The sequence below is a fragment of the Helianthus annuus genome, chromosome 16, assembly GCF_002127325.2.
Source record: "Helianthus annuus cultivar XRQ/B chromosome 16, HanXRQr2.0-SUNRISE, whole genome shotgun sequence".
In the NCBI taxonomy this organism is placed as follows: domain Eukaryota; kingdom Viridiplantae; phylum Streptophyta; class Magnoliopsida; order Asterales; family Asteraceae; genus Helianthus; species Helianthus annuus.
Window position 1 is genome coordinate 105,387,667 of NC_035448.2, and position 26,505 is coordinate 105,414,171.

Consider the following 26,505-nt stretch of genomic DNA (forward strand, 5'->3'; position numbering starts at 1 on the left):
TAACGGTGTTTTGTTTTGCAGGATTAAACATCAAGTCGGAGCTCAGATATTTCAATAGAAGATTAACCACTATGGTAGAAGCATAAACCAAACTGATTAGTTGCCTAGTTAGTTCCGTGTTTCTTCACTTACCTGAAATTAATCCCTTAGTCATCAACTTTGAGCCTAAACCTTTCGTTTGACCAACCCATTTAGCCAATGACCCGTTAAGCCTTTTTAAATTTAACCCGGGTGATGAAAATTCGATTTTAGGATTATTTTGTTTTGTAAGTTTGTAATTTATTTCAGTGTTGCAATAAAAAAATCAGAAAATACCATGAAAATAGTTGGAAATTGTTGTGAAAAAACACAAAAACAAGTGTTAGTAGTTTAATGAATAAAAGGCAAACTGTTGCCTTGTAATTTGATGTTTTGTAGATTAGTTTGTTTTGGTAGTTGATGTAAAAAATCGAGTTTTCATCACCTTAGCCAGTTTTAAAATATCCTATTCCATACCCTTAGCCTAGCCCCATTACAACCCTAAAAGACCTTTTGACTTGTGTGGGGATGTGATGCGTGGTTGAAAACCCGTTGCTTTATCGTATTAAGTTTATGTTTTTAAGTAAATTTTGGTTTCAAATGGCCTACTTTGATTATAATTGTGTTTTGCAGGTCTAATAGAGTTTAAGGAGCTATTTGGGAGCTTTACGGAGCATTGGGGAGCGATGGGATCAACCGGGTACACGAAACGGACAAAATAGAAAAGCAAAAGTTGTTGATTGTTGTTTTGGACGAATTAAAAACCCAATTTTTGATCATTATCAAGGAGTTACGTATCTTGAACTTGAATACACCATTCTTGGAGCCAAGATACCTCACCACAAAATCTCCAATCCATTTAATCATCCGCAATCATCATCCACTATCACAATCCTAATCCTAATCACCATCATCACCAGCATTTCACAATTTAATCCACTATCACCATCAACCCTAAACCCTAACCATCATCCAATACCACCATCAAGGCTCAAGATGTTCCTATGCAAGCTTCAATCATCCGTTGATTGCGTTTCGTTGGCCATGAGAAGCTAATCCTCTCGGTTTCACCTAGTGTAGACTTTTGTAAGGATTTCTAGGGTTTTGACATATGTTTTAGTATTTGATTATGTGAAAGTTGAATTTAATATTTGAATTGATTGGTAATTGTCTTGCATTTGAATTATATTTGTGAATTGTCGAGTGATTATAAAATTTGACTTTGCAAAACAAGTTTGTGCACTTATGCCTTATCAATCGATAGGATTTACATGTCCTAGGTAAAGATATGCATTGTGGTCTGTTCTTGAAGCGTTGATAGCAATTGGCACCTAAGCCTTGCGACACTAAAACCGTTAATAACCGAATTCAACTAAATCAAGTTAAAAACGTGCAGAAACCCTAGGCCTTGCAATTGTCGAACCGGGTGTGAACCTTGTTCTACAATTATTGTTTACAATCGAAATTGTGTTTTGTGAAATTCCAAGCAAACAAATTTTTATTAGTTAAGTAATTTAGTAACAAACTTGCCTGTTAATTCCGACCTCCTTTTTTCAAATAAACAAATATACAAATAACCATATAACAAACTTCATTATTTGTGACAACCAATAATAATCAATCACGTCCGTATACAAACCACAAAATCTTCGTGGATCGACTCCGTACTACCGCTAACTCAAAGTTAAATGTATATCGGGCTTATAAATATTATCTTTGACCGGAGCGCGACACTCCGATCAACAAGGCATGGATTACCCACTTTTTTTTTTTGAAAAGATGGATTACCCACTTGACTTTGCAGGGTCAGCCTTAAAGGGTAATTTGACTTTGCAAGGTCAAACAATTTAGGCGAGAATGTTTAACAGTTATGCAAGGGCGAAAACGAATAGTTGTTACAAAGTACATGCTGTGAAAAGAAAGAGTATAAATGTTATCTCACGTCAAGGACTAAAACGTTCAGTTGTTACAAAGTACATAGTGTAAAAAGAAAGGGTATAAATGTCATTTCGCATCCCAACTAATAGAAATGTGATATCATTTAGGAGCAAGGTCCAAGATTGCTTGGTGTGAAACTGAAAATTTTTCATTTTTAGAGAGTAATCCTGATTTTGCCTCTAAAGAAAAGCTCAAGGGTAAAAATGCAGTTTACTCTTGTAAATATTTTCTTTACCTTCTTATCTTTTTTCTTTTCAATATTTCACACACCTCCGAAATTGCAAAAAACAATGGCGCCTTAAACCCTTTATAGTTGGCATTTTCTCACTAAAATCACACACTCCACCATGAACCCTAGACCTATGCTCAAGCTTTCTCACTTCCTCAATTCCGGGTACCACCACTAACCTTTCTTTCTTTACTTTCTTGCTTGTTTGAAATGCTAGAAAAACGATTATCGGTACCCCCTTTTCCCTTTATCTTTATCCCTACAATTATAATCTTGTGTCTAATCGACGATTCATTGTCCATATACTGTGTGCTTACACCAACTTGTTATACCTATAGATTTACTTGCAGTTGTGTTGTGTGTATTCAGTTCTTGAATATAATATCATTGTTTATGTTGGTTTTCAATTGTTAAACCTAAATGATATAGTAAAGAGTTAGTGACCATAAGTAGAATTAAGGTTTTAGTAATTAAAGTTTGAGTATAAAATTACAAATCTTGAGAGGAAAAATCGAATTTTGAGATCCTGATCATCATCATACTCAGTATATCCCACCAATAGCAAAGCTAATGTAGGGTCTGAGGAGGAGGGTAACATGTAGACGGCCTTACTTCTACCCCGTAGGAATAGAGAGGTTGCTTCCAGTGAGACCCCCGGCTCGGTAGTAGTTTTGCATCAAGTCTTGGACATAAGGCACAAACACTCAGCAATTGGGACAAAAGCCGATTAGCGCATGTACCCCCTTGTCTTTCGGCTATCAACGCCACCACATGATGAATGATTAACCGTCCCTCGCTTTTTAACGTTATTTTCACGAAAATAGTAAAATAACGTTAAAATTAGTGCACTTTCACTTTTGCCCTCCAAGGGCCCACACATACATACATTATATGCGCATACCGCAAGCGGGGCGTGTTTGAGATCCTGATGATGAAGTATAAAAATCTGTTCGTTTTGATTACGGTTGTATGCTTTGATTGTATATCAGATGATGGTGCTTTTAGTATAAGAAATTTGATATTTGGATATCGTTGCATCAGGAACAAGTTGTTTCAACGTCGGTTACGTGGGGAAAATGCCGGAAATTGTTATAATTTGATGTCATCTGCTGGCTTTTCTACTGCCAGACAAAGTTATGGTGCTGAGGGTATTATGCAATGCATTCTCATTCTTTTGTTATTGTTTTTTTAGTAATCTTCATAGAACTGATTAAATGTTGTATCGTTGAGTGTTCAGGGAGAACTTCTAGCCGTATATTTGCAGATTATTCAATTTTCAAGGGCAAAGCTGCACTATCTGCCGCCCCTGTTCTTCCTACTTTTAGTAAAATGGATGTATGATCTTTATATATTTCAAAGTTTCAGACCCGTTAAGGTCACCTCTCACAAAAGTAAAAGTTTAAAAGAGAAATATTGATTGTAGAACTCAAAACTATGTTTTTTGTTAGTTTATTTGTTGTTAGAATATTTCTTTTTTTTCTAAGATTCTTGTTATTGAAAAGTTTTTTTAACTGTTTTTGTTATATCAAATCGGAGAATCATCTTGGAATGAACGGTTAATATATGAATAATCACACGGTTTTTTTGATGATCAAATAAATTTATATTCACTGAAAAATTTGTCTGTTACACAGTCTGGTCATACAAAAGTAGATCGACGTGGCGTGATTATGCTGACATTCCGACCTGCTATTGGTGAACGCAAATACGATTCAGAAAAGAAACAGGTATACATACCTGCATAATTTTAGTTAATTTTATGCTTTGTATTTTCTCTATTTTTCTTCATGTCAATTTGTTAAAGTCTAATACCAATTATGTAACATCTTTTAGAGTTATAGTCCATTTTTTTGTAATGAAGAAAGAATATTAGATCCAACATGTACAAGTTCAGAACTTCTTTATGCCACAGTGTCTAAGTTGACCATTGTATGTACTCCACTTTCAACGTTTGAGGCACTCTTATGACTTTTAAACTAACGGATAATGCATCAATTTGGGTTTGATTATGTCGATTCGGGCAAATTTGTAATTTGCAAAATGACAAAATGTTCCTAAATGTAAAGCATGTGTCACAGCTAGAGTTGTAAAATGACAAAATACCTCATACTTTACTCAAACTTGTATCTAGATCGATTGCCAAAACATATTTGACATAGTTTTCAATAGCGGCTATAGCGACCACTATAGCGCGCTATGTAGCGAGGCGACAAAGTGTCGCTATCTGGGTCATAGCGACCAATAGCGTGAATAGTGACAGTTACTAATTAGATATAGCTATAAAGTAGCTGGATTTATTGGTTTTTGTTAAATATACATGTAAAATAGTATATATACCAAGGTATTTTGATATAATATACATATAAAAAGTTTTCAAAATTCTTTTTCTAGTGTATCACTATTAATAAAACAGCGGTCGCTATTTGTCGCTATTCGCTATGTAGCATATAGGTCCCTTGTCGCAAAGGTTTAAAAGAACGGAAACGAGTTTCGAGGCGTTTTCCCTTCGCCTCACGAGGCATAAGCCTCGAGGCGGTAAATAAATATAAAAATTATATAATATTATAAAAATAATAATACTAACTAATTTCATCATCAGATTCATCAAAATCATCAAAAACACACTTCAAAAAGACATGAAATGCTTGAAATTGACACAAAAAGTCAAAAACATCAAAAACAACTATCAAAATCCCCTGAGGCGCAAAGCGCCTCAGCCCCTCTGAGGCGCATATACATTAAAAACACCATGAGGCGCGCCTCAGACTCGTTTTTTGGCCGTTTCGCCTTGAGGCGCACGCCTCAAACGTTTTCTAAAACCATGCTTGTCGCTATTTATCGCTATTCGCTATTAACAACTATGATGTTTGAGTAGATTCAGGAGGATTTATGCCATTTTACAACTTTAGATGTGATGAAATCTGTAAATCCAGGGGCATTTGCCATTTACAGATTTCCGACAATATTTTTTTGATGCCAAATCATAAATGAAATCAAATCGCTACTTGGGTGGCCTATGTAACAGTTTCCGAAACTTTAGTTATATTTAATCTATTACTTTTGAAAGCATATAAATTTCTTGAGATCTAACAAGTTCTATTCTATGTAGCTGTTTGCATTGTCAGTGACAGAAGTTGGGTCCTTCATAAGTTTGGGCCCTGGAGATTCTTGTGAATTCTACCATGATCCATCGATTCAGTCAAGGTAGACCTTTGCTTCTCATGGCATGTCTCATAAAATCACTTTTCACTCTCTCCATTCTTGATATAATTTCATGACGTATTTTGATGTTTTGGCCCGGCCAATTAACAAATGTTTGCCAATTGGAAGTAGCATCTCATTCTATGTTGTCAAAAGCGCGCGTCTAGGCGCTCGGGCGCAGCGAGGCGCACCTATAGCGCCTGGTGGTAGGCTAGGCGCAAAAATGGTTTTTTTTTGAAAGAACAGTGCTGAGGCGCAAAAAGGCGCGCGACTAGGCGCAAAAACGGTGCTGAGGCGCAACGCATAAGCAGAAAACAAAAGGTAACGCACAAAAAAACGAAACAGAGTGCCTGCAAAAAAAACTGCCTCACGCACGAGTTCAACCAAATTCCAGCTCAGGAACTCATTTTTGCCACCTTTTGAGACTTTTATTCACACACCCAGGGGCGAAGTATAGAAAGGGCGGGAGGGGGCGCCCGACCCCCCGAACTTTTCGCTCAGTAGTGTTATATATATAGAAATTTTTGGGTATATACATTTTCGACCTCCCGGTTCTATAGAATTTTTTTGGTATATACGTTTTCGACCCCCCCGTCATTCGGGTCAAGCCTCGCCACTGCACACACCCAAAACTTACAACATATAAGTCCTAAACTTTTGCTACTAACTATTAGCTACATGATCGTAAATGACATATATAATAGTTTTTTTAATTTTATATGTGGAATCTTATTTATTTTCAAAGCATTACATATTTTTTATATTTTTTTTCTCTATGTGCATTTTTCTTAAAAAAGCCCACGCTTTTTTTGCGCCTTGCGCCTAGGCTCCGGGCGAGGCCGATGCGCCTCGCCTGCGCCTTGCGTCTTTGACAACATAGATCTCATTTACAGAATGCTACTTGTTGAAAACTAAAGCTTTTGTTTTGGTTCTCATCTATACTTAGTATTACGTTTTTAAATGTATAGGGATGCAGGTCAAGTTAGGAAAAGCCTATCAGTTAAGCCACATGCAGATGGTTATTTCATTTCTTTAAGTAGGTTATTTCTCTCTTCTCATCCACATGCTCATCTTGAGTTTATTTTGAACTTTCGTTGATACTTCTACTTTGTTATCGGTGTTGTCTTAAATCATAAGTAGATGCGCCGATATTGACTCAGTTATATACTAATGGGTTAACTTGGGTTGTGTTTTATCTCAAACGGGTCAAATAAATAAAAGGGGCTAAAAAGTGAACGTGTGTCAAATGAGTTGAACGGATCAATCAGGTCGAAACTCCTCTAACTAACTGTTTCACATATTTTTAACTCCCTTTTTTCTTTTATATATATAGTACCAAGTACATGCTTACAAGTTACAATTTCCTAAATCGTTTTTTAATATATTACATTTATATACACTAGTTTATGAATCATATTTACTATACTAGTTTAAAAAAGAAAAGACGAACAAAGAGTGTTGGTGGGTGGGCACAAACTCGATCTGTTTTGACATGCAGACGGGATTACGGGAATTTAAGTTTTTGATACATGACCCAAACCTGTTGGGCCTGTTTTGCCACCTCTACAGTATTGATGCTATTCATTTTAGTCTACAATGTTCCTTTACTTGTCATTATTAAGTGACATTTTAGACGTTAGATATTTAGATCAATAGTTTCTATTATTAGCTATGTGTTTGGGCAATTATTTGCTATTTTCGTGGACGGAAGAATCATCTGGTATTATGAGTTTCAATATCTAAGAATGACTCTACTATCATGACTATCATCATGGTTTACACCTTATATGTAAAAAGGTTATTGAAGCAAAGCGTGTGAACATTCTTTCAAATTATTTTCAGGTGTGACAAACAATATCTCGAAAATTACTGAACGCTTTACGGTTCCTGTGACTACAGCTGAGTTTGCGGTTATGCGGTCAGCTTTCAGTGTATGTCTTTTAACTCAACTCTCACTTCATATAAACCTGAAATATGTCAATATGAACCCATTAATATGAAAACGAGTCATTTTGGCTTATATGTATTGCTAAAACAGTAAAATAAAAAAAATAGCTAAAAAAGAAACATGTCAAACGGTCTAAACATTACCCATACCGTACTTGTATTCTACAACACCCCAAGTGGTTTTTGGTGCAAATGAGCCAAGCCCGAGCTTGTGTTACTTATGAAAGCTTGAGCTCGGCACGATTCGAGCTTTGTTTCTAAAGCTCGAGCTCGGCTCGTAGGTATTTTTTCAAGCTTGAGCTCGGCTCGTTTATTATTTATTAATGATTTTTTATTAATTATTTATATATAGGGGTTGGTTAACGTACGATGTTCCTTAACGTACGATGTGTACGCTGGGAAATTACGCACATTATAAAACTCAAAAATCCTAATCACGCATGTTGAAAACCATAATCACGCATGTTGAAACCTATAATCACGCATGAACATAATCACGCATGTACAAAATCAGAAATCGCGCATGGGGTAAAAACCCTAATCACGCATGTTATGAAACTAATCACGCATGTTATATTTCCCCAGCGTACGAAGCGTATGTTTACCCAGATTGTACAATACACTTTCTCTCTCTATATATAATTTAGTTATTATTTCATAATTTATTATTATTATTATTATTATTATTATTATTTAAATATATATCTTTTCTATTGATAAAAAGATTAATTAAACAGTAGGATCGTTAAGGCTCGCGAACCGGCTCGAGCTCGATAAGCTCGGCTCGGGCCCATTTACTAAACGAGCTTGTTTTTAGGTTCGGGCTCGAGCTCGAGCTCGTTTAAGCTCGGCTTGTTCGAGCTCTTTTTTTTCAAGCCGAGCTGTAGTAACTCGTGAGTAACTCGGCTCGTTTGCACCCCTAGTTTTTTGTTCAAAAAGTTGGGTCATATTAGTAGTATTTCTTGAGAATTCTATTCTATTCTATTTATTTATCAAACTAACTGAGGACAGTTTAGACACAAATTGACAGAAATGGAACCAAATTGATACTTGAGATCTGAAGCTGTTTTAAACTATCTGCACGACCTTTATGTACATGGTCGTTTTGATTCTGTTGAACGAAATATACATGTGGCTTCATTTGCAAGCGATTTGATGTTTGTTAATTCTGAAATGCAGTTTGCTTTGCCTCACATCATGGGTTGGGCCCACAGCACCAACCCGCCCACAGACAGTGTCGGCAGGGATTTTCCCAAGGTGCATCCACAGCTAGCAGCAGCCTCAGAGTGGGATAGATGAAGCATGCTTTTATGAGGTTAAACTGTTTGGCAGATGTTAAAAAGATTATTCTGAAGTTCCCGCATTAATTCGCTCTGGTTAGTGTGGGTACATTGTCTAGAAATCGTTGGACATAATGTGATTTGGGTTGCGAGGGTTCGACTTCAAATTGCACTTTTGATTACCTTGAGGACCAAGTTATTCCCTACTTTTTTGCATGTAGTATTGAAAATGGTTCTAACCATGTTATGTGGTTACTATGCTTGTTTTGTATTTCTTTCAAGTGTTGGGTATAATGTGACCAAGTTATTCCCCCACTATCTTGCATGTAGTATTGAAGAAGTTACTTATATCATCATCATCATCATAATCATCATACTCAGTAAATCCCACCAATAGCAAAGCAAATGTAGGGTCTGAGAAGGGTAAGATGTAGACAACCTTACCTCTACCCCGTAGGAATAGAGAGGTTGCTTCCAGTGAGACCCCCGGCATGATAGTAGTTTTGCATCAAGCCTTGGACATGAGGCACATAACACTCAGCAATCGGGACAAAGACCGATTAGTGCATGTATCCTTTTGTCTTTCAGCTATCAAGGCCACCACATGATGCATGATTAACCATCCTCAGCTTTTAACGTTATTTTCAAGAAATCAGTAAAATAACATTAAAATTAGTGCATTTTCACTTTTACCCCCCTCTCCCTTTTTTCCAGCGGGGCGTTGAAGAAGTTTCTTATATGTGCTTTGTAATACATTAATTGTCTTGTTTAAGGTAGGATGTGGTAAATGGATGGTTTGGGGATGGGTTACTTCACATTTATCCACTTTTAACACTTAAAGAATGGTTAATTACTTAATGTACATCATAAAACCTATAAGAAATATATATATATATATATAGTATTATTTTGATAAATATATTAAAATTCAATTCAATGATGTGGAGCAGAGCTATGAAGGGCTGTTAGACAAAGTTAGATTATGTATTCTATATTTACTGAACTAGAGAGTACCTAATTGTAATGTAACATTATGCTCTTTATATAGAGCTCATATTATTCTCAATAATAAAACACTATGATTATACATGGTTTATCTTGTATCAGAGCACCAAGAAAACCTTAAGCCTAATTCCACCAATACAAAAATCTGGCTACAACAATACCTGATTTCGGTTGCCCTGAATTTTACAGTCCTTAATTCCAGCAACAGAATCTGCTTAATTTAACCATGGCAACAATTCCTCTCCTCATAATTCACACAAATTTGCTTTCACCCTCTCACTTACAAACTATGGGTTCTGGAAAGCTATGATTACACCCTTCCTTACCTCTAACAACCTGTTCGGGTGTGTAGATGGCTTCATACCCTGTCCGCCACTAGAGGTTACTACTGGATCAGAAACTACTGATAACCCTAGTTATCCCCGCTGGATTGCTAATGAGGCCCACGTCCGCATGCTTATCATATCCATTGTTTCTGAAGCATCTTTTTAATATGTTCAAGGAACAACATCAAGGGAACTGTGGCTTGCTTTGGAGTGTGCCTATGCACTGAATATAACCACCCGTGAATTTACCTTAAAAACCTAATTCCTTAAAATATCAATGAAAGGTGATGAAACTGCTGCTGCTTATTTCAGTCGAGCACAGGAACTTGCAACAACTACTGGAACATCTGTACCTGATCTAAAAGCTATCCAGTCTCAGCTAAATAACCTGCAACTGATGGGTCTCGCCAAATCTGTCACCACACGCCTTTTATACCTTGTGTTCAACAAACCGTAATCGGGGCAGCAGGGGTGACATTTCACGGGGGAATTCTCATCGCAATCTGAACAATAGAGGGCGTGAAAACAATAGTTCTTCAAGACAGTTTGCATGGGCATCTACTCAAAATATCGTGTATGGCCATTGTAATTGGTGTGGTATAGGCCATCTCCCATCTCAATGCCTAAATCAGTCTGGTTCATCCTCTCAGCCCACAACTCAAGCTAATTTTGCAAATTTCTCGGATGTTGGATCAACATCAGGGGCCACATGGTTCCTTGACACCGGTGCTAACAGCCATGCTACTCCTGATCTATCAAGCCTTGACAACTCTGAGGTCTAACAAGGTACTAACCCACTCCATGTTGGTAACGATAATGCTCTTCGAATCTTTCACATTGGTTCATCCAAAATATTCTCATCAACCAAAAATTTTATTCTTTCCAATGTTCTTCATGTGCCTGAAATTTAAAAGAATCCATTATCTGTTTGTTAAAGCAACAAGAGTATGGTAGGTGGGAAGGTCCAGGATCAACTCCAAAAGATAGCGCCTTGGACCAGTGGCGGACCCAAAAATTATTTGCTGGGGATGCGGATGAGGTGTTCAGCTATATTTTCAAGGGGTGCGGTCGGGTTTTTTTGCCTAAAATGTACACTAATTTTTTTTTCAAGGGGTGCGGCCGCCCACCCTGGCCAAAGGCTAGGTCCGCCCATGGCCTTGGTCGGAATATGCAATCAAAGAACACCGTTAGCCTTAACACGAGAGGTGGCCTTTCGCGTTTGGACTCTGACGTGAGAATCAGTTGGTGGTTCTTTAAGAGTCTTAGTGAAATGGTATAGGATAAGAAATGAGAGCGAGAATAGAAAGAGTGAACTTACTTCAAGCTAATCAAGACTCCCCTTTTATAGACAGAATGCTCTGCCCAAGGGAGCCTGTGCCAACTCATACCTTCTTGACTTGGTAAGCTTATCCTCCCTGGACGTTGTTTGTAGAATTAGCCTTGCCTCTTTAGGTAAAATTCAGGTTTGTGTGTCTTGAGGTCACCTTTATGTGTTTTAGGGAAAAGTCCAATCACTTTTGACATGCTGAGTTCAAGTTCCAATGTGTATAGTAACTTTAGCTTCTGGTCACCAGCTATTGGTGTATCAGCTTCCTGTCGGGAGCTTCCAGCTTCTGACTTCCAACATCATGTTTCCGGTTTATGTTTATCCTCCTTTGATACTTATTGCGATTATTATTAGTCTTAGCTTAACTGAGTGGGATTTACGGGTACCCACGTTATCAGCCCCCAGTCATGAGTATCGATTCAGTGCTTATGACTCTAAATCTAGGGGTTTTTAACTTCGTCCATTGCTTTTGTTAATTAGTTATGAGTTGCCTTGCTCATGCTTCTGTTTATGTTGTTTGATAATATGTAAGTTTTTTCTAAAAAAGAAAAAAGTTTCAAACCGTTAGATGGGGAAACTAGAAGCATGGGGTATTTATTCTATGGTTATGGGTTTCCCCGTCGGAAGCTATCAGTATGCCTTGGGCCTTTTATTATAATGGTTTATGTATTTCGTCATGTACTGCTTTGATATTAAAAGCCCACTTATCCACTTGCGTGTCCAGGTGGCCCGGAGGTGGCTGATTTGACAGCGCCACATGGGAGCTCTTGATTACCCTAGGCTGCCAGCTGTTGCCAGTTTGATCCAAACCCACCACCTGTCCCTTTTTATTAGGGATTTGAAATTCTAAACTTGTAACTTCTTTATAACCGATTGTATCCTTCATTTGTTCATTTACTTTCTCTTTTGTTGGATTCTCTCTTCAATCCGTTAGTTTTTCCGGTGGAATTTTCTGGTGATTTCTCTTTATACCCTGGTAAGTTGTCTCTTGCTTCCTTTACTTTCAAATGTCTTCCAATAAGAATGACGAGTCAATGTGAGCATCTTCTTTGAAACATTAGTTTTCTGGTTTCTTGAACCCTATTCCAAATTACACTGGTCTTTGTTTGTGAGTTAAGAAGCATTTTAAAACCAACACATGATTCTACTCATTTTTCACAAGTGACATAGGTAGATTCAAGCTCCTTTGTGTAATTTTTGTATATTTCTATCATAGTTTGGAGTTGATCTTTGGTAATACTTGCTTCATGTTTAAGTCTGCTAATCTCCTGGTCCTTTTCAGTTAGTCTAGTTTTAAAATCTTTTGTCAATTTTCAAACCGAATTTCGCTAACTTGGACCTTTTCCCTTAGATTTTCATTCACCTCTTTGATGTTAGCAAATGGAATAATAATACATTTTTTTGAACATAATTCTTTTAGAATTTGAGGAGAGACCTTAGTAGCAGTTACTTTTGCACAATCACTAACTTTTGGGATCAAGATCTATCACACTTTCTTCACCAACCTTTTCACAATTAGTTGTTTGTATTAGGTTAGTTGCATTCTCAACATAAACTGTCTGATCTTCACCTTTAGTCATTTCTTCTTTAGGTTCAATTTCTTTTGCAATAAATTCAAGTGCCATAAAGTAGAAATTCAAAGGTTCATTGGTAGTTTTTGCTATAAGAGAAAATTTTCATTTGTTAAGTCCTCAGATAGACTACTCCAGTCAAAAAAAATCTTTGTGTGAAGAAACTTTTTTTTGTTTAGCCTTTGTAGGTGTGGGGGCTGGAGTGGCTGGAGATGCTTGAACTTGTGCAACATGTACTTAATATGGGACTTGAGGAACAGGTGCTTGAACATATTGCATAGGGACATGACTTAAGGATTGAGGGAAGTGTGTTGTGTTTTGTACATTTGGTCCAAGGGTATTTTGAGAATTTTGATAAGGATTGAGGGAAGTCTTTGATTTGGATAGGTTATCAGTGGTGCAGAACTTTTTGTTTGACTTCTACACTCCCTAGAAAAGTGACTTAATCTATTGCACTTTAAACATTTTACTTTTGATTTATCCAACCCCGCCCTTGACCTGCCATTAAGTCCTTGATACTCCCTACCAGTTTTCTTATAGAAATTGTTTGCAAAATGTCCACTTGGTGCCATTAGGTCCTTTGATTTATCCAACCCCGCCCTTGACCTGAAGTTAGGGCCACTTGGTGCAAAATGTTCATTTCCTCTAAGTTAATGGGATCACTATGTTATAGATCATCAATAAGAAAAGATAGGTTATCAGGACTTTGACCATCAACATTTGCTATAAAAGCAAACTTTGGATAGTATTGATTAAATTTTATCCCAAATGAGCTAGCACATGAGCCATTCGACGTTGCCACATATTGTTTTCTGATCTGACAAGCATCGAAGGCTTGTTGCTGAAACCATAACAGGGGATCGTGATTGTTTTGTGCCATTCCTTTTAATATTTGTGAAAAATAGAGTACGTACAAAAACTTTTTGAAATTGTTACTTTAGACTCTGTAATTCGATACAACGAACAGTTGGTTATCAGTTATATGAGCTATCTTTTTGTATTAAACTAATTGTGAAATCAAGTTTAATGTGACCAAGCTTTGATACCAACTGTTAGGATCTGAGTTTTAATTTGTGTGTTTTGGTGTGTGAATAAATGAAGTGTTTGATGAAGTAAATGAAGTATAGATGGAATGGAAAGATGAATTGCAGCGGAATTAAATGAACACACAAACTTGGAAAGTTATCATATTGTTTTCCATTAATAATTATAACATCACAAACTACCAATATGATTATACAACACCCCCTTAGCCTTGTCACTCAACTTTTCTGTTCGTATAAAAGGAATGTGTGTGATAGTGATAACTATATCTCTAACAGCTAACATTACCCTAAAAGCAACATCTAACATTCCCAACAGAAAAGATTCCACAGATGTTATGTTAGAAACATCCACAGATGTTATGTTAGAAACATCTGATGGAATATAACAACTATTCTAAGACTACTAACATCTGTTTATACATACATTGTTACATTGAAACAACTGTTCTTTAAACCCTTGCTAGCTTGATCCAAACATTTATTTTGGCCTAAACAGATTTTTGGCCTTCTATATCAGTGCTTTGTCTTCAACAGGGCTTTGGCCGTTGAACAAACTTTTCTTCTTCTTCTTCTTCTTCTTCTTCTTCAACAGTGGTTCCATGTGTTCAATAGATCTTTGACGTTTTCAAACAGATGTCTGTTAGTGTTCAAGATTCACTATCTTATTGAGGAGATGCATATCATAAGCTTGGTTATTTCTTGATCAAAATAGTATGTTCTGCCTTTTTTGTAATCATCTGTTCTTTTATAGGTCCAACGATTGCTACAATACCCTTCTTTCCAATCTCCTTCCATTTCCAATCGAGAATTCCCCATCCAATTTCCTACCGCATTTAATCTCAAGCATCCAATCTCAAGATCAAAGGCCCAAAATCCTTCCTAACCTTTTTACAAAAAAAAATCCTTTTTATTTTAACCTTTCACTATATATATATGTGTGTATATACATATATATAGAAAGGATATATAGAAAACCCTTAGTTATTGAGAAAACTCAGGAAACTCTAAGCTCCCAACATTTGTTTTGAAAAAAAAACCACACATGTAATATACATGTTTTTAAGGGTTTTGAGCAAAAAAAAAAAAATGTAAAAAGCGCCGACCACATTTTTTTTTAAATAATCAAGTTTTTGTGTAACATATGTTAAAGTCATGTGCAACATATGTTACAATCACGTTGCAGAAAACTTGTTCGTTTTTTTTAACACATCCACTCGGGGCTTTTTTGTTTTTTTGTTTTTTTTTGCTCAAAACTCTTAAAAACATTTATATTACATGTGTAATTTTTTTTTTCAAAAGCAAAAAATGTCGGATGGTTAGAATTTCCTAGGTTTTCTCATTAACCATGTGTGTGTGTGTATGTGGGAGGGAGTCATGAGAAAACTCCTCTTTGTGAGAAAACTCCTCTTTGTGAGAAAACTCTATCTAACCACTACTAAATCCTAAACTGTAAACCATAATCCCTAAACCCTAAGAAATAAACCATAAACCCCAAAAAACTAAACTCTAAATGCTGAACCCTAAAAGCCTCCATAGGCCCTGCTTGAAAGACTCAAAGACTATGGTCAAGAAGACACCTTTGCGTCCTGGGATCAGCTCTCTTCTGACCAACGGAACTTTCTTGTTCAAGAAATTGAGGTTTTTCTTCATTCCTATTTGGAAGATTTTGATATTTTTTCAAACCCAGTTGGGAAAAAGCAATTTTGTAGTAGATCCTTTGTTGTAATTGCTCGCATTGTAATAAAGTTAGGTTCTTGATGGAGATCTTGTGAGAATCATGATAATTGATGAATAATCTTGGGATTGTTTTAAAAACTGTTGGAAATGTCATTTTGCTAAATTAGGAAAAAAATGTTGCATTGGTTTGGTGAATTGTTTGTAATGTGGGTTTGTTTGGTTGGTGTTTTGGCAGAGTTTGGATCTTCCAAGGATTGATAGGATGATTCGGTGCTCATTTCAGTCACAAGTCACACGGTTAGTTTTTATCACACGGTTAGTTTTTATCATATGTTTGTGTTTGGTGCATTGTGTGTGTGTTGACTGTTGATATTAATTGGTTGTGTGTGATTATGAATCGGTGTCGGCTGCCGCCATCAAGCCAGTGCCGGAAAGTTTTGCGTCAACTGTGGAGGATAGAAAGCTTGAAGATAGAGAAAAATGGTGAGGGTTGGGGGATGATGAAGAGAACGGTGGGCCCCACTTGATTTAAATATATTTCTTTTTACATTTAAGTTATTTTTTAATAACACGGGCATTTAATAATTTCACATCCACTTAACACCAAAAACAAACCCCCATCCGCGCCAGGGACTATCCAGGAACGAAATTGCCAAAAGTTGGAGACTATAGTTGTAATTTTAGAAAGTTAAGGACTAAAGATGAAAAATGGGCAAACCACATGGACTATCCGGACATTTTTCTCTAAAAAATATTTAATCCTTTAACACCTTCTCAAACAGATTGAATGAGCAAAATATGGCGATTCTTATGAGTTTTGGTGAACACACATTCAAATCATGAAGAACACCAACCCAAAAATAACAAAAATCTTGAATATTTGATATCAAAACGAGGCTAGAAATAGGTTCTAATGGCTCTGATACCACTTGTAAGTCCCAAAAAATGGATCTAACAATGATATCAAACACACACCGAGGATGGGCGGAATTCAAACTTGGTGAGATTCAAGAAAAACGAAAATCAAGAACAATATCAAATCACTTCGAAACTTGCACACGATTCTATTACTCAAGAGCAAAACCGCCTGGTACAAGTTCCTAATCACATCTCTCTGTTTCTCTGATCTAGAGTTTCTGTCTGTAAGTATTCAACTTGATTTATGAGACATAAATCAGTTTATATACCCTAGACAAACTCACTTCCCTACATGGGCTCCCCTTGGGCTTTCCTGGCCCACATGGCCTTAGGCAAGGTCCAATGACCTATTTGTCACACCCCTTTCTGCGGCGGAAGCACAAGGTGTGATCATGAAAGGTTCTCATTGCATACGAAAGGTAACATACTACATGCTTATAAAAATAACTTCAAATACCAAACATTTCATAATTTGAAAACACAAGTTTAGCGTCTACATCGCGATGATAGCTTAAAACGTTGTCTTAAAAAGTTTACAGCTTTATTTAATGATAAACATAAGCGACATCCACAAGCATGAGTAAGGCCGCGCGCACATCCACTTCTAGTTACCTGAAATACATGTGAATTTTGGAAAAACGTCAACATAATGTTGGTGTGAATTCATGCAGTTTTTGTATTTCACGTTTGTATACTCTATATGGAAACATAGTTTGTGTCATGTATAAATCAAGTTTTCATGTATAACTCAAGTATTCATGTGTACACCACGTACTCATGTATAATTCAGGTTTACTTGTGTACACCACGTACTCAAGTATAAGTCAAGTTTTATTATGGTATGAATCTTATGTAAATAAAGTATTCCTGTATGTATCAGGATGTTAATGGGTTGCAAGGCCATTAACATGTGACACGACATAGGAAGTCACCAAACCTTAGGCATTTTTCTAGTTGGCATATTCTGAGACACAAAAGCACTACTCGGTACTCGTCCTCACCAAGTGTGTGGCTGCCCGACACCCGTTAGATCTAACTTTTTGTTCTGCGGTCTAGGTATATTGTTGATTAATGGTGCTTATGTGCCCTATTCATGACACGATTTCTCGTATCATTTCTCATAACGCATCATACTTGGTACTCGTTCTCACCAAGTGCGTTTCTTGTATTCTTATATCTCATCACACTTGGTACTCGTTCTCACCAAGTGTGCTTCCTGTTATCATACCATTTGTAAACATAGTAATATTTGTAACATGTATTTCACCCCGAAGTTATAAAACTGAAAACAGTTAAGAGAAAAGGGGGAGCATGAACTCACAACTTTGCGTTCCTTTGCGTCGTAAACTTCACCGGATTTGCTTAGTTAACGTCGTGACCTATACGTGTTTTCTTAACATTAGTCACTAGACTTGTATCGCACAAGTACAAGTCACTATCTTTTGTATGTGTTTTCTTGTGTCAAAAATAATTTGTATTTTTAACTAAGTGTCTTACTTACATTATTTTCTCAAAAATAAATATAAGTCTCTTGTATTTTGCACTTTGCACCCGAATTATGTATTTTGTCTAAATATGTTGTATGTGTATTTGCAAGTCCTAATACACTATCACGTATTATACATACCACATACATTTAGCACAAAGTTTAGTAATCAACAAATATATATATTTTTCCTCAGATAACATACTCGACATTTAGACACGCAAATTACAACTTATGTCATTTCAACTTAAATATCCAAAACTGGGCTGTTTTCGAGCATTTTAATAAAATAGTTAACTTATTCCAAAAATTTCCAAATTTTTACAGAATATCCTAAGCGATCCAAATATTATTGTGTAAAAATATCGGGGTCCAGTTCTTTGCCAATATTTTATAAAAAATCATTTTCCGGACTGCAATCAGATTCATTACTTTCTGACTGCAGTCCACGGAATAATTTATTAAAAATTCATTGTAAGTCGGATTGACGAAATTCCAGTGGGAAAATTACTACGACATCAGTGTCCATCTACAGTACCAATTTCATGACCTAGTTCTACTCAGGTTTCAAGTTATGATTAAAAATATAACACCCATTTACTGCTGTAAAAACTCAGCTTGAGCTGCTGTTACAAGTCGGATCTTTAAAAATAGTAAACGAAGTCCAAAAATTATGATTCCAGTTCCTTAGAACCGTATTTCATAATACATAGATCTAGGCTTCAGAAAATACATTTTTCGTTAAGTTACAGTTCTGTTACAGCCAACTGAAGTTGGCTGTAATCACCAAACAGCCTACTGTTTCAGCTTTTTAGCTTTCTAACTCGTGTTCGATTGATTCCGTTAACATGTTTAGTGATCACAACAACATCAAACATCAATATCAACAAGTAAATCATCAAATAATCAACAAGAATCAAAACAACTTCATATTAATATTACTTCATCACATTTCAACAACATTTCATCATTAGGTTAGCTCTATGTTCACAGCTTTGTTTATGATCCTTTAGTGTTCATGAGATATCATCTTAATATAACTATTAACCACCTTCATAGGATGTAAAATGAGTAGATCTAAGAGACTTACCACTAGCTCAAAGCTAGGAGAGTTCAAGTGAAGAAAAGTGATGGTTAATAGCGAACTAAGAAGGTCCTTCAACTTCCGAACACACCAAGCTTCGTTAACCACCTCCTAGCACCTTAATACAAGCTTGGAATGGATGATTGAATGTTGAAGATGGTGGTGATGGGGCTGCTTGGTTTCAGCCGATGGTAGGGAGGGAGAGAAGAAGAAGAAGTGTTGAGAAGTGTTGGAGATTATGATGGATAGTAGTCTAGTGTGTTGTTCTTATATCCCCCAACATATGCTTAACCAATGGATCTTATGTCTTTAGAGTACATAACATATCCTAATAAACAACTCAAACAAATCCCACTAATAGGCATGTGGGCTGATTATTTTAGCTAGGGGGAGGGGGTCTAATTGTAATTATTAACCATATAGTTAGTTTATGATCCAAAGCTAGGTATTTAGTTAGGTTAGTTAGTTGGTAGATATTTTAGTGGGTGCTAGTGTGTTCGGGGATCATGACTAGCTCTAAAATAAGTGAACAATGTTTCTAGCAATATTTTTATGTCCCGGGTAATGTCCAGTTGTTCGGTTAAACACCGTTCCATTAAAGTGCTAAATTGCATCGTTCAGTGTCTTTTAAGTACCCTTTTGTAACACTTTCAATTCCCGACACGTAGGGAAATATCTGAATGATAAATCATAATTTCTGCATAATATTTCAGTGTCATAATGCTGATTATAGCTGAATTTAAATAAATTATGCACTTAAAGTGCGTTTCGGGTGCTTTTTAGTGCGTATTTTAGCTTCCGGATGGTGTATATGTAAACCCTTGTATGTACCCTTGGGTTTTAATGTATTCTTGTCATTGGACCTACACCTAGGCTCCAATTCTATTGTCTGACTGCTTTCTGTAGAGTTGTTGGCATATTGTGTCTTACCGGTGAGTTTACTAGTATTTCTGACGCAACACTCTCGTTTATGCATAAAGCAATATTTTGTAGTGTAAAACGCGCATGAATTCACTTGTACAGTATGTAATTAAACAGTGTTGACATTTAAGCACATAATTGCAGTCATTAAATAATATTTAAAGTGTACGGAAATTACCGGTTTAGTGCCAGTTGTCACACTATTAAATGTCCAAAACCTAATATAAACTAACCCGGTAAGGCACAGTTTGCTACCATAGCCCGTTGCGTATATTTGATGCATCAGTCTCACACTTCTAGGGCTTAACAGGCACAGACCACTTGTAAGCTAGTTTGGGTTCGAAATCTCCTTGATGAAATCGGGTTTAGATAAACAAAACCCATGAATTTATGGCATGATAACATGACAACTATACATATTGGAAATAACCCGATGTTTCATAAAAGAACCAAACACATAGAGGTTGATTGTCACTTCACTCGGAAGAAGCTTGAAGATGGACCAATTACAACACCTCATGTCAAAACCGAAAATTAGCTAGCAGATGTCTTCATCAAAGTCTTACCTCGAAAATAGAATTTACTCTATCTATCACAAGCTGGGCATGATTAACATATATGCTTCAGCTTGAGTGGTATCTATGACAATGTCACACCCCAACCGATGGCGGAATCATCGGGGCATGGCACTGAGCGAAACGGATTGTCCAGAAGTTTCCATAACAATTATTATCACTATTCAATTTATATAATACGTCCCATACCGTACCTCAAATAGCAAACAAATTATTACAGATAACATCAAGTCAAATATTCTGTTCCGGCAACTCAGATTTAAATATAAAAATTGTTTAAATGCTTCGAGAGATTCGATCTGCAAGATCTACAGACAACTATGCTCTAGACTCTTATTCTAAGCTCGCCTTCCTAGTAGATAAGCATCCTAATTGCCTGTCACATACGTTAAAATAAAGTCAATACATAAAATGTAAAGGTGAGCATACAAGTTTGATAATAGCATATAGAGTTCGAAATAGTTTACGCATAACCAGCACGTACACAGAGGAAAACGAAGCATGTTAATTATCGACATGGATCTATCGATACCAGTGACTGCGGGTTGACTGTCCGAGACAGTTCGCAATACATGATTACCACCGTAATCCATGCAAGTAATTGTCCTAAACAACCCCCGTGTGAACGGGTGCTGAGTCCAAACTATAGTACTACGTCGTTAAGGCAGGTAGACAGCATTCCACGTGTAAACATAACAACAAGCATTCATTTAGTCACGTAATACATGCAGAACGGTTAGCGTTTAAATAATTGAATAGTGTGTTCGATTGTGATTTAGATAAGTAACGTATGTAACACCCAAAAGTGCTAAAGCAAAAAGGGTTCGAGTATACTCACAGCGATTGATTGATGGATTGAAGGGAGCGCTTGAGAGTAGGGTTAGCCTGAGTAGTTCGATAGCATAACGATGAGTAACGCGTTAAATGGAAACAAGTGATGATGGGTCGAACAGCCTGGTCGATCGAACTGTAGGTTCGATCGAACGGGTTGTTCGTTCGGTTAGACAGTCCGTTCGGACAGCCTATTCGATCGGCTGGTAGGCTCGATCGGTTGGTCAACCCGTTCAGGCAGCCTGTTCGATCGGCCGGTAGGCTCGATCGGTTGGACTGTTCGAGTGGATTATTTCTTCCTTTAAGTAGGATGTGTTTGTGTATGATGGCTTGTCCTTTTGAAGTTTTCGTTGTAGTATTTGAGAACATTGAAGTGTTCCTACCTTTCAGGTCGATCGATCGAACGGTCTGTTCGATCGGTCGGCTTAACCGATCGGTTGGACACTTCAGTAGTAAGTCCTCAGTAGGATGTCACCTGATCGGACAGCATGTTCGATCGGGTGGCACTCCAATTCATCGAACGAGTTGAAAATCGATTAAGTGTTGAAGCATAGTATCTCATGATCTGAAGAGTAATTCAACCTAACTCGTAGTTTGATCGAACAGCACCTTCGTTCAATACTAGACTTCATGAAATTGTTAAAGTGTGGGGCCATGTGCTAGCCGATCGGCTGGCCTGGTCGATCGGCTGACATGTCCGATCGGTTGGGTTGTCCGTCCGAACAGCCTATTCGATCGGTCAGCATTCTGACCTGGTCGGCCTGTTCGTCTAACACTTGGCTGTTCTGATTGTTTTGACGTTATATCGAGGTATTTTAACAACGAGCTGAACCATGGCAACTTCGTTCTTACTTGTTTCCCCTGCTCGGACAGGAATCACCCAATGTCCGGCCGGTGAACGGTTCAGAACGGTAGTTTAACGTTTAACCCGAAATCGGTGAACCTCGTAGATAGAATCCGAATCTTGAACCACACATCCATTAGAATGATTAGTGAGTTGGCTCAAGCTCCGTCTCTACCGGTTTGAAGGCATTGAGTGTAAAAGAGTTGAAAGAAAGTTGGAAATCCTTCTTTCAATCCTTCACATCATGTAAATGTTCAGATCTGTGATAGATCTTAGTTTATTTATGTGGAAATCGGCTAGATCCAAGTGATTCTTGGTGGATTGAGGCCAAAACATGAAGTTCTTGAAGAACATGACGGGTGGTCCGTAGGACAACCCTTAAAATGTCTAAATACATATACATTCCATGCTTAATTCGGTTTATTGTTTGAACTTAGTAACTACGAGAGTTTTGATGTTGCAGGTGTTAAGGCGCTCAAAGTGCAGGATTTAGGAAGCTTGGATGGATGTGGGAAGATGGCATCATTAAGAGATGAAGAAAACAAGTTTTGAGGGAAAAACGAAGGAAAAAGCCCACTCAGCACCGTAACCTACGGTGCCTTGCCGTAGGTTACGGCCCTCTACTTGAGAAAGATACACTGCCGTAAAACAGGAGAGATGTGGCGTAAGAAACCACTCAGAGCCGTAACCTACGGCTGAGGGCCGTAGGTTACGGCACTCTATATTGACCTTGGAGCTGCTGACCGCCGTAACCTACGGCTGGGGGCCGTAGGTTACGGCTCCGACTGATCTTATTTTGTAACTTGCACATTTATTGGTCATTTGATGGGGTTTTATGGAGACTTATGATTGTTTTCGGTTACAACCTGCTTGTGAACGAGTTTGGGAGTATTTCTAGAAACTTGGGGCCAAGAGAACAATATCTTTCAACTATCTTTCATCTAGACTTTGTTGATTGTGATTGTGTTGAACAATTTCATCTTTTATTTTGCTACAATGTTTGTTCAAGCCATGAGTGGCTAGGTACTTTATGGTCATCTTTAGTTGAAGGTTGTTAAGACGGTTGTATTTTGATTCCCTGTTTCTAGAATAGTAAACTTTATTTATGTTTTGTTTACTATGGTGTTTGATTATTTGCTTGTAAATTGTTGAGTCTTGTTTTATCCTATCTTGAAATCATACGTTCTTGGTGCCGTTGGCAATCGAGATATCATGGGTAAAGTTAGGATGGGGTAAGGGTTGATTGGTCATCGGGTAACAACCTCATGTTCTAGGAATCTGAGTACTTCGTTCCCTTTTATCACAGCAAGTAATCTTACATGAATCATGTCTATGTGATTCTTTCTAGTGGATGATAGCACAACCGTTGAAACAAACTGGAAACTAAAGATGGTCATTCGTCTCTAAATTGTTTACAACCAAATTTCCATTTTTGCAATTAGCTTAGTATTCTTAAGTTTTAAAATCAAACAATCCAACTCTTGAATTTACTTTTATTACAATTAGTTTAACTTAGTTAATTTAGAGAAACAATTGAAATAGCACATTTTCCACAAACTCCATGTGTTTGATACCCACTTACCGCTATCTATTTAGTTGTATTTGGATTAAATTTTATTGTGACCACGACATCACGTCAAATTTTGGCGCCGTTGTCGGGGAGTAGTGCGCAACATGTGTTATTTTTGATCTTCTTAAGTTTGTTATTTTTCTGGTTTACGCGGGGTGTGTTAGTGTGCAGGTATTTACAGGTGCATGCGTACTAGAAGCTCTCACAAGCTTTCACCATTAGCATTTGATCCGGAAATCGAACGAACTTTGCGAGCAAACAGGATTTTGTTAAGGGAAAATACAATTAGCGGTTCACCAACAACACCAATTACACCGATTACACCTCTGAGATACATGGATCGGGATCCACCACCACCACCACCCACTACGGGTGAAACTGCTCCACCATTTATACCAACAACCACTCAACCTTCACCAAATACCACCCTTCCAAATACTACCGAACCCACCATAATTCAAAATGTTACACCAACCAACACCACACAACCCATTACTACTCAAGAAGAACCAACCATTACCTTTAATCCTTCCACTACTATACCACCATTATCCCATTTCTTTCCGGGTGCGGGTCCATCATATTCAAGCCATACCATAGCACCGAATTCAACCATTGTTCGTGCTTCATCATTTCGACCATCGAACCAGTCGGGTTTTCAATACTCGACTCTTCCATTTGGGCAATCTTAGGGAATTCAAGGAGATGGGTATGATGAAGGATATGAGGAGTTTGAAGGTTTTGATGAAGACGGGTATGCTTATGGGGGTGATGGAGATCAAGGAGAATTCGGATATATGCAAGGCCAAATGCAAGTAATGCCAAATGTTGGTGGGGTGCAACAACAACAACTTATACCACAACACATTCGGCCAAGGCCACAAGGGCCACAAATGCAACGTCCCATACCATTGCAACAAGTTTGTCCACCGAATGTTCAACAACAATTCCAAAGGCCAATTCAAAATCCACCGATGCCACAACAACAATTTCAACAACCAAATGTGCCACAAGGGTATATACCAAGACCAATGGGAGTTCGTCCAAGGGGTAGGTTTGGTGTACCAAGGAAGCATCTTAGAGAGCATGCGAGGGGTATTGAAGCGCATTTTCGGCCGGTGATTACTCACAATCCTTCACCGGTGGTTATTCCTCATAACAACCAAGGAAGAACCTTTGAAGTAAGGACTAATTCCTTACAAAGTTTGCCGAAATATAAGGGTCTAGCAACGGAGGAACCTTATTTTCATTTGGAGGCCTATGACTCAATTTGTAACACTCTTGGGAGTCAAGGTTTTTCGGCCGATGATGTGAAGTTGGTTTTGTTTCAATTCTCTTTGGAAGATAAGGCAAAGAAGTGGTTCTACACTTTGCCTTCGGCATCTATTTACACTTGGGGGTAAATGCAACATATTTTCCTAGACGAATTCTATACCGCCCAAAAGACCAATGATGCTAGGAAGGGGTTGAGGAGTTTCCAACAACAACAAGGCGAAATGTTCCATGAAGCCTTTGAGCGCTTTAATATGATGATAAAAAATTGTCCGCACCATGGAATTGAGCTTTGGGAGTTGATGAATGCCTTCCATGAAGGGTTGTGTGCTGAAGATGCACGAGATTTAATGTCCATCACAAATGGGACTTTTGGCACCAATTATGAGAATGATGATTGGGAATTCTTGGAACAAATGGCCATTACTTCAAAGAGAAAAGCTCAAGCATCAAGGAGAGCACGACCGGCCGTTACTCGAACCCAAGTGCATGCAGCCGAGGATGGTAATGTACAAACTTCTAACCAAATTTATGATGTTTGTGCTATTTGTAGTGAAATAGGTCATGCGGCTGAAAATTGCCAAGGAATGATGGAAGGGCAATACGAGGAGGTGAATGCGTTACAAGGTCAAGGAGGGGGTGGTAGAAACTTCAACATGAATTCTAACACTTACCACCCCGGGTTGAGAAACCACCCAAACTTTCGGTATGGGAACACTTCAAATCAAGCTAACCCGAATTTCCAAGGAAACCAAGGATTTCAAAGGCAATATCAAACGGGTCAAAGCTCTTCGGGTGGAAACGAAGTAATGGAGATGTTGAAGGCGATGCAAGTTGAAATGCAACGAATGAATCAACGTGATGAGGTTCAGATGCAAAAGGACGAGGCCCGTGATAAAGCGATTCAAACTTTGACCACCCAAATGGGTCAACTTGCAAGTGAAGTGGCGATATTGAAGAAAGTAAAAGGCCAGTTACCAAGTGACACGGTGATAAATCCCAAAAACATTAAAAGTGTTAATATCAATGTGGTAAGCACCGTTCCTAGTACTAAATTTAATGAAACATTGCTAACTTCTTCATATCAAGTGAATGCAGGTTTGGAAAAAGATGCCGAAATCGAGAATGATAAAGAGTATGGAGCGCCAGTCATGCCTATCCGAGTGGGGAAACTAAAAATTCCTCATGCATTGTTGGATTATGGGGCGAGCATGAGTGTGTTACCGGGTGAGCTATATGACATGTACGATTTCGGTCCGCTTGAAGATGTAGACACCATTGTGAGCTTGGCGGATGAGAGTTGGAGGCGTCCACGAGGAATAGTTAAGAATGTTATGATTCGTTTGGGAGAATTCGAATACCCGGTGGATTTTCTAGTTCTAGACTATGCTTCTACCAAAATGGCAGCACAACAAAGGGTAATCTTAGGTAGACCGTTT

At 37.7% G+C, this 26,505-nt stretch overlaps 1 protein-coding gene and 1 non-coding gene across 2 annotated transcripts; one reads left to right on the top strand and one right to left on the bottom strand.

Moving 5' to 3' along the window:
* The first annotated feature begins 2,197 nt into the window (after positions 1-2,197).
* Positions 2,198-8,931, top strand: LOC110915901 (single-stranded DNA-binding protein WHY2, mitochondrial). The gene is made up of 8 exons (XM_022160652.2): positions 2,198-2,350; positions 3,227-3,333; positions 3,423-3,520; positions 3,820-3,912; positions 5,295-5,389; positions 6,355-6,422; positions 7,229-7,317; positions 8,513-8,931. Exons 1-8 carry the CDS (start codon positions 2,304-2,306, stop codon positions 8,630-8,632), a joined length of 717 nt encoding a protein of 238 aa, XP_022016344.1. The 5' UTR covers positions 2,198-2,303; the 3' UTR covers positions 8,633-8,931.
* A 16,315-nt stretch (positions 8,932-25,246) lies between these two features.
* On the bottom strand, positions 25,247-25,352 carry LOC118488722. The gene has a single exon (XR_004885266.1). It is a non-coding gene; the product is annotated as a small nucleolar RNA R71 (small nucleolar RNA).
* Positions 25,353-26,505: the final 1,153 nt, after the last annotated feature.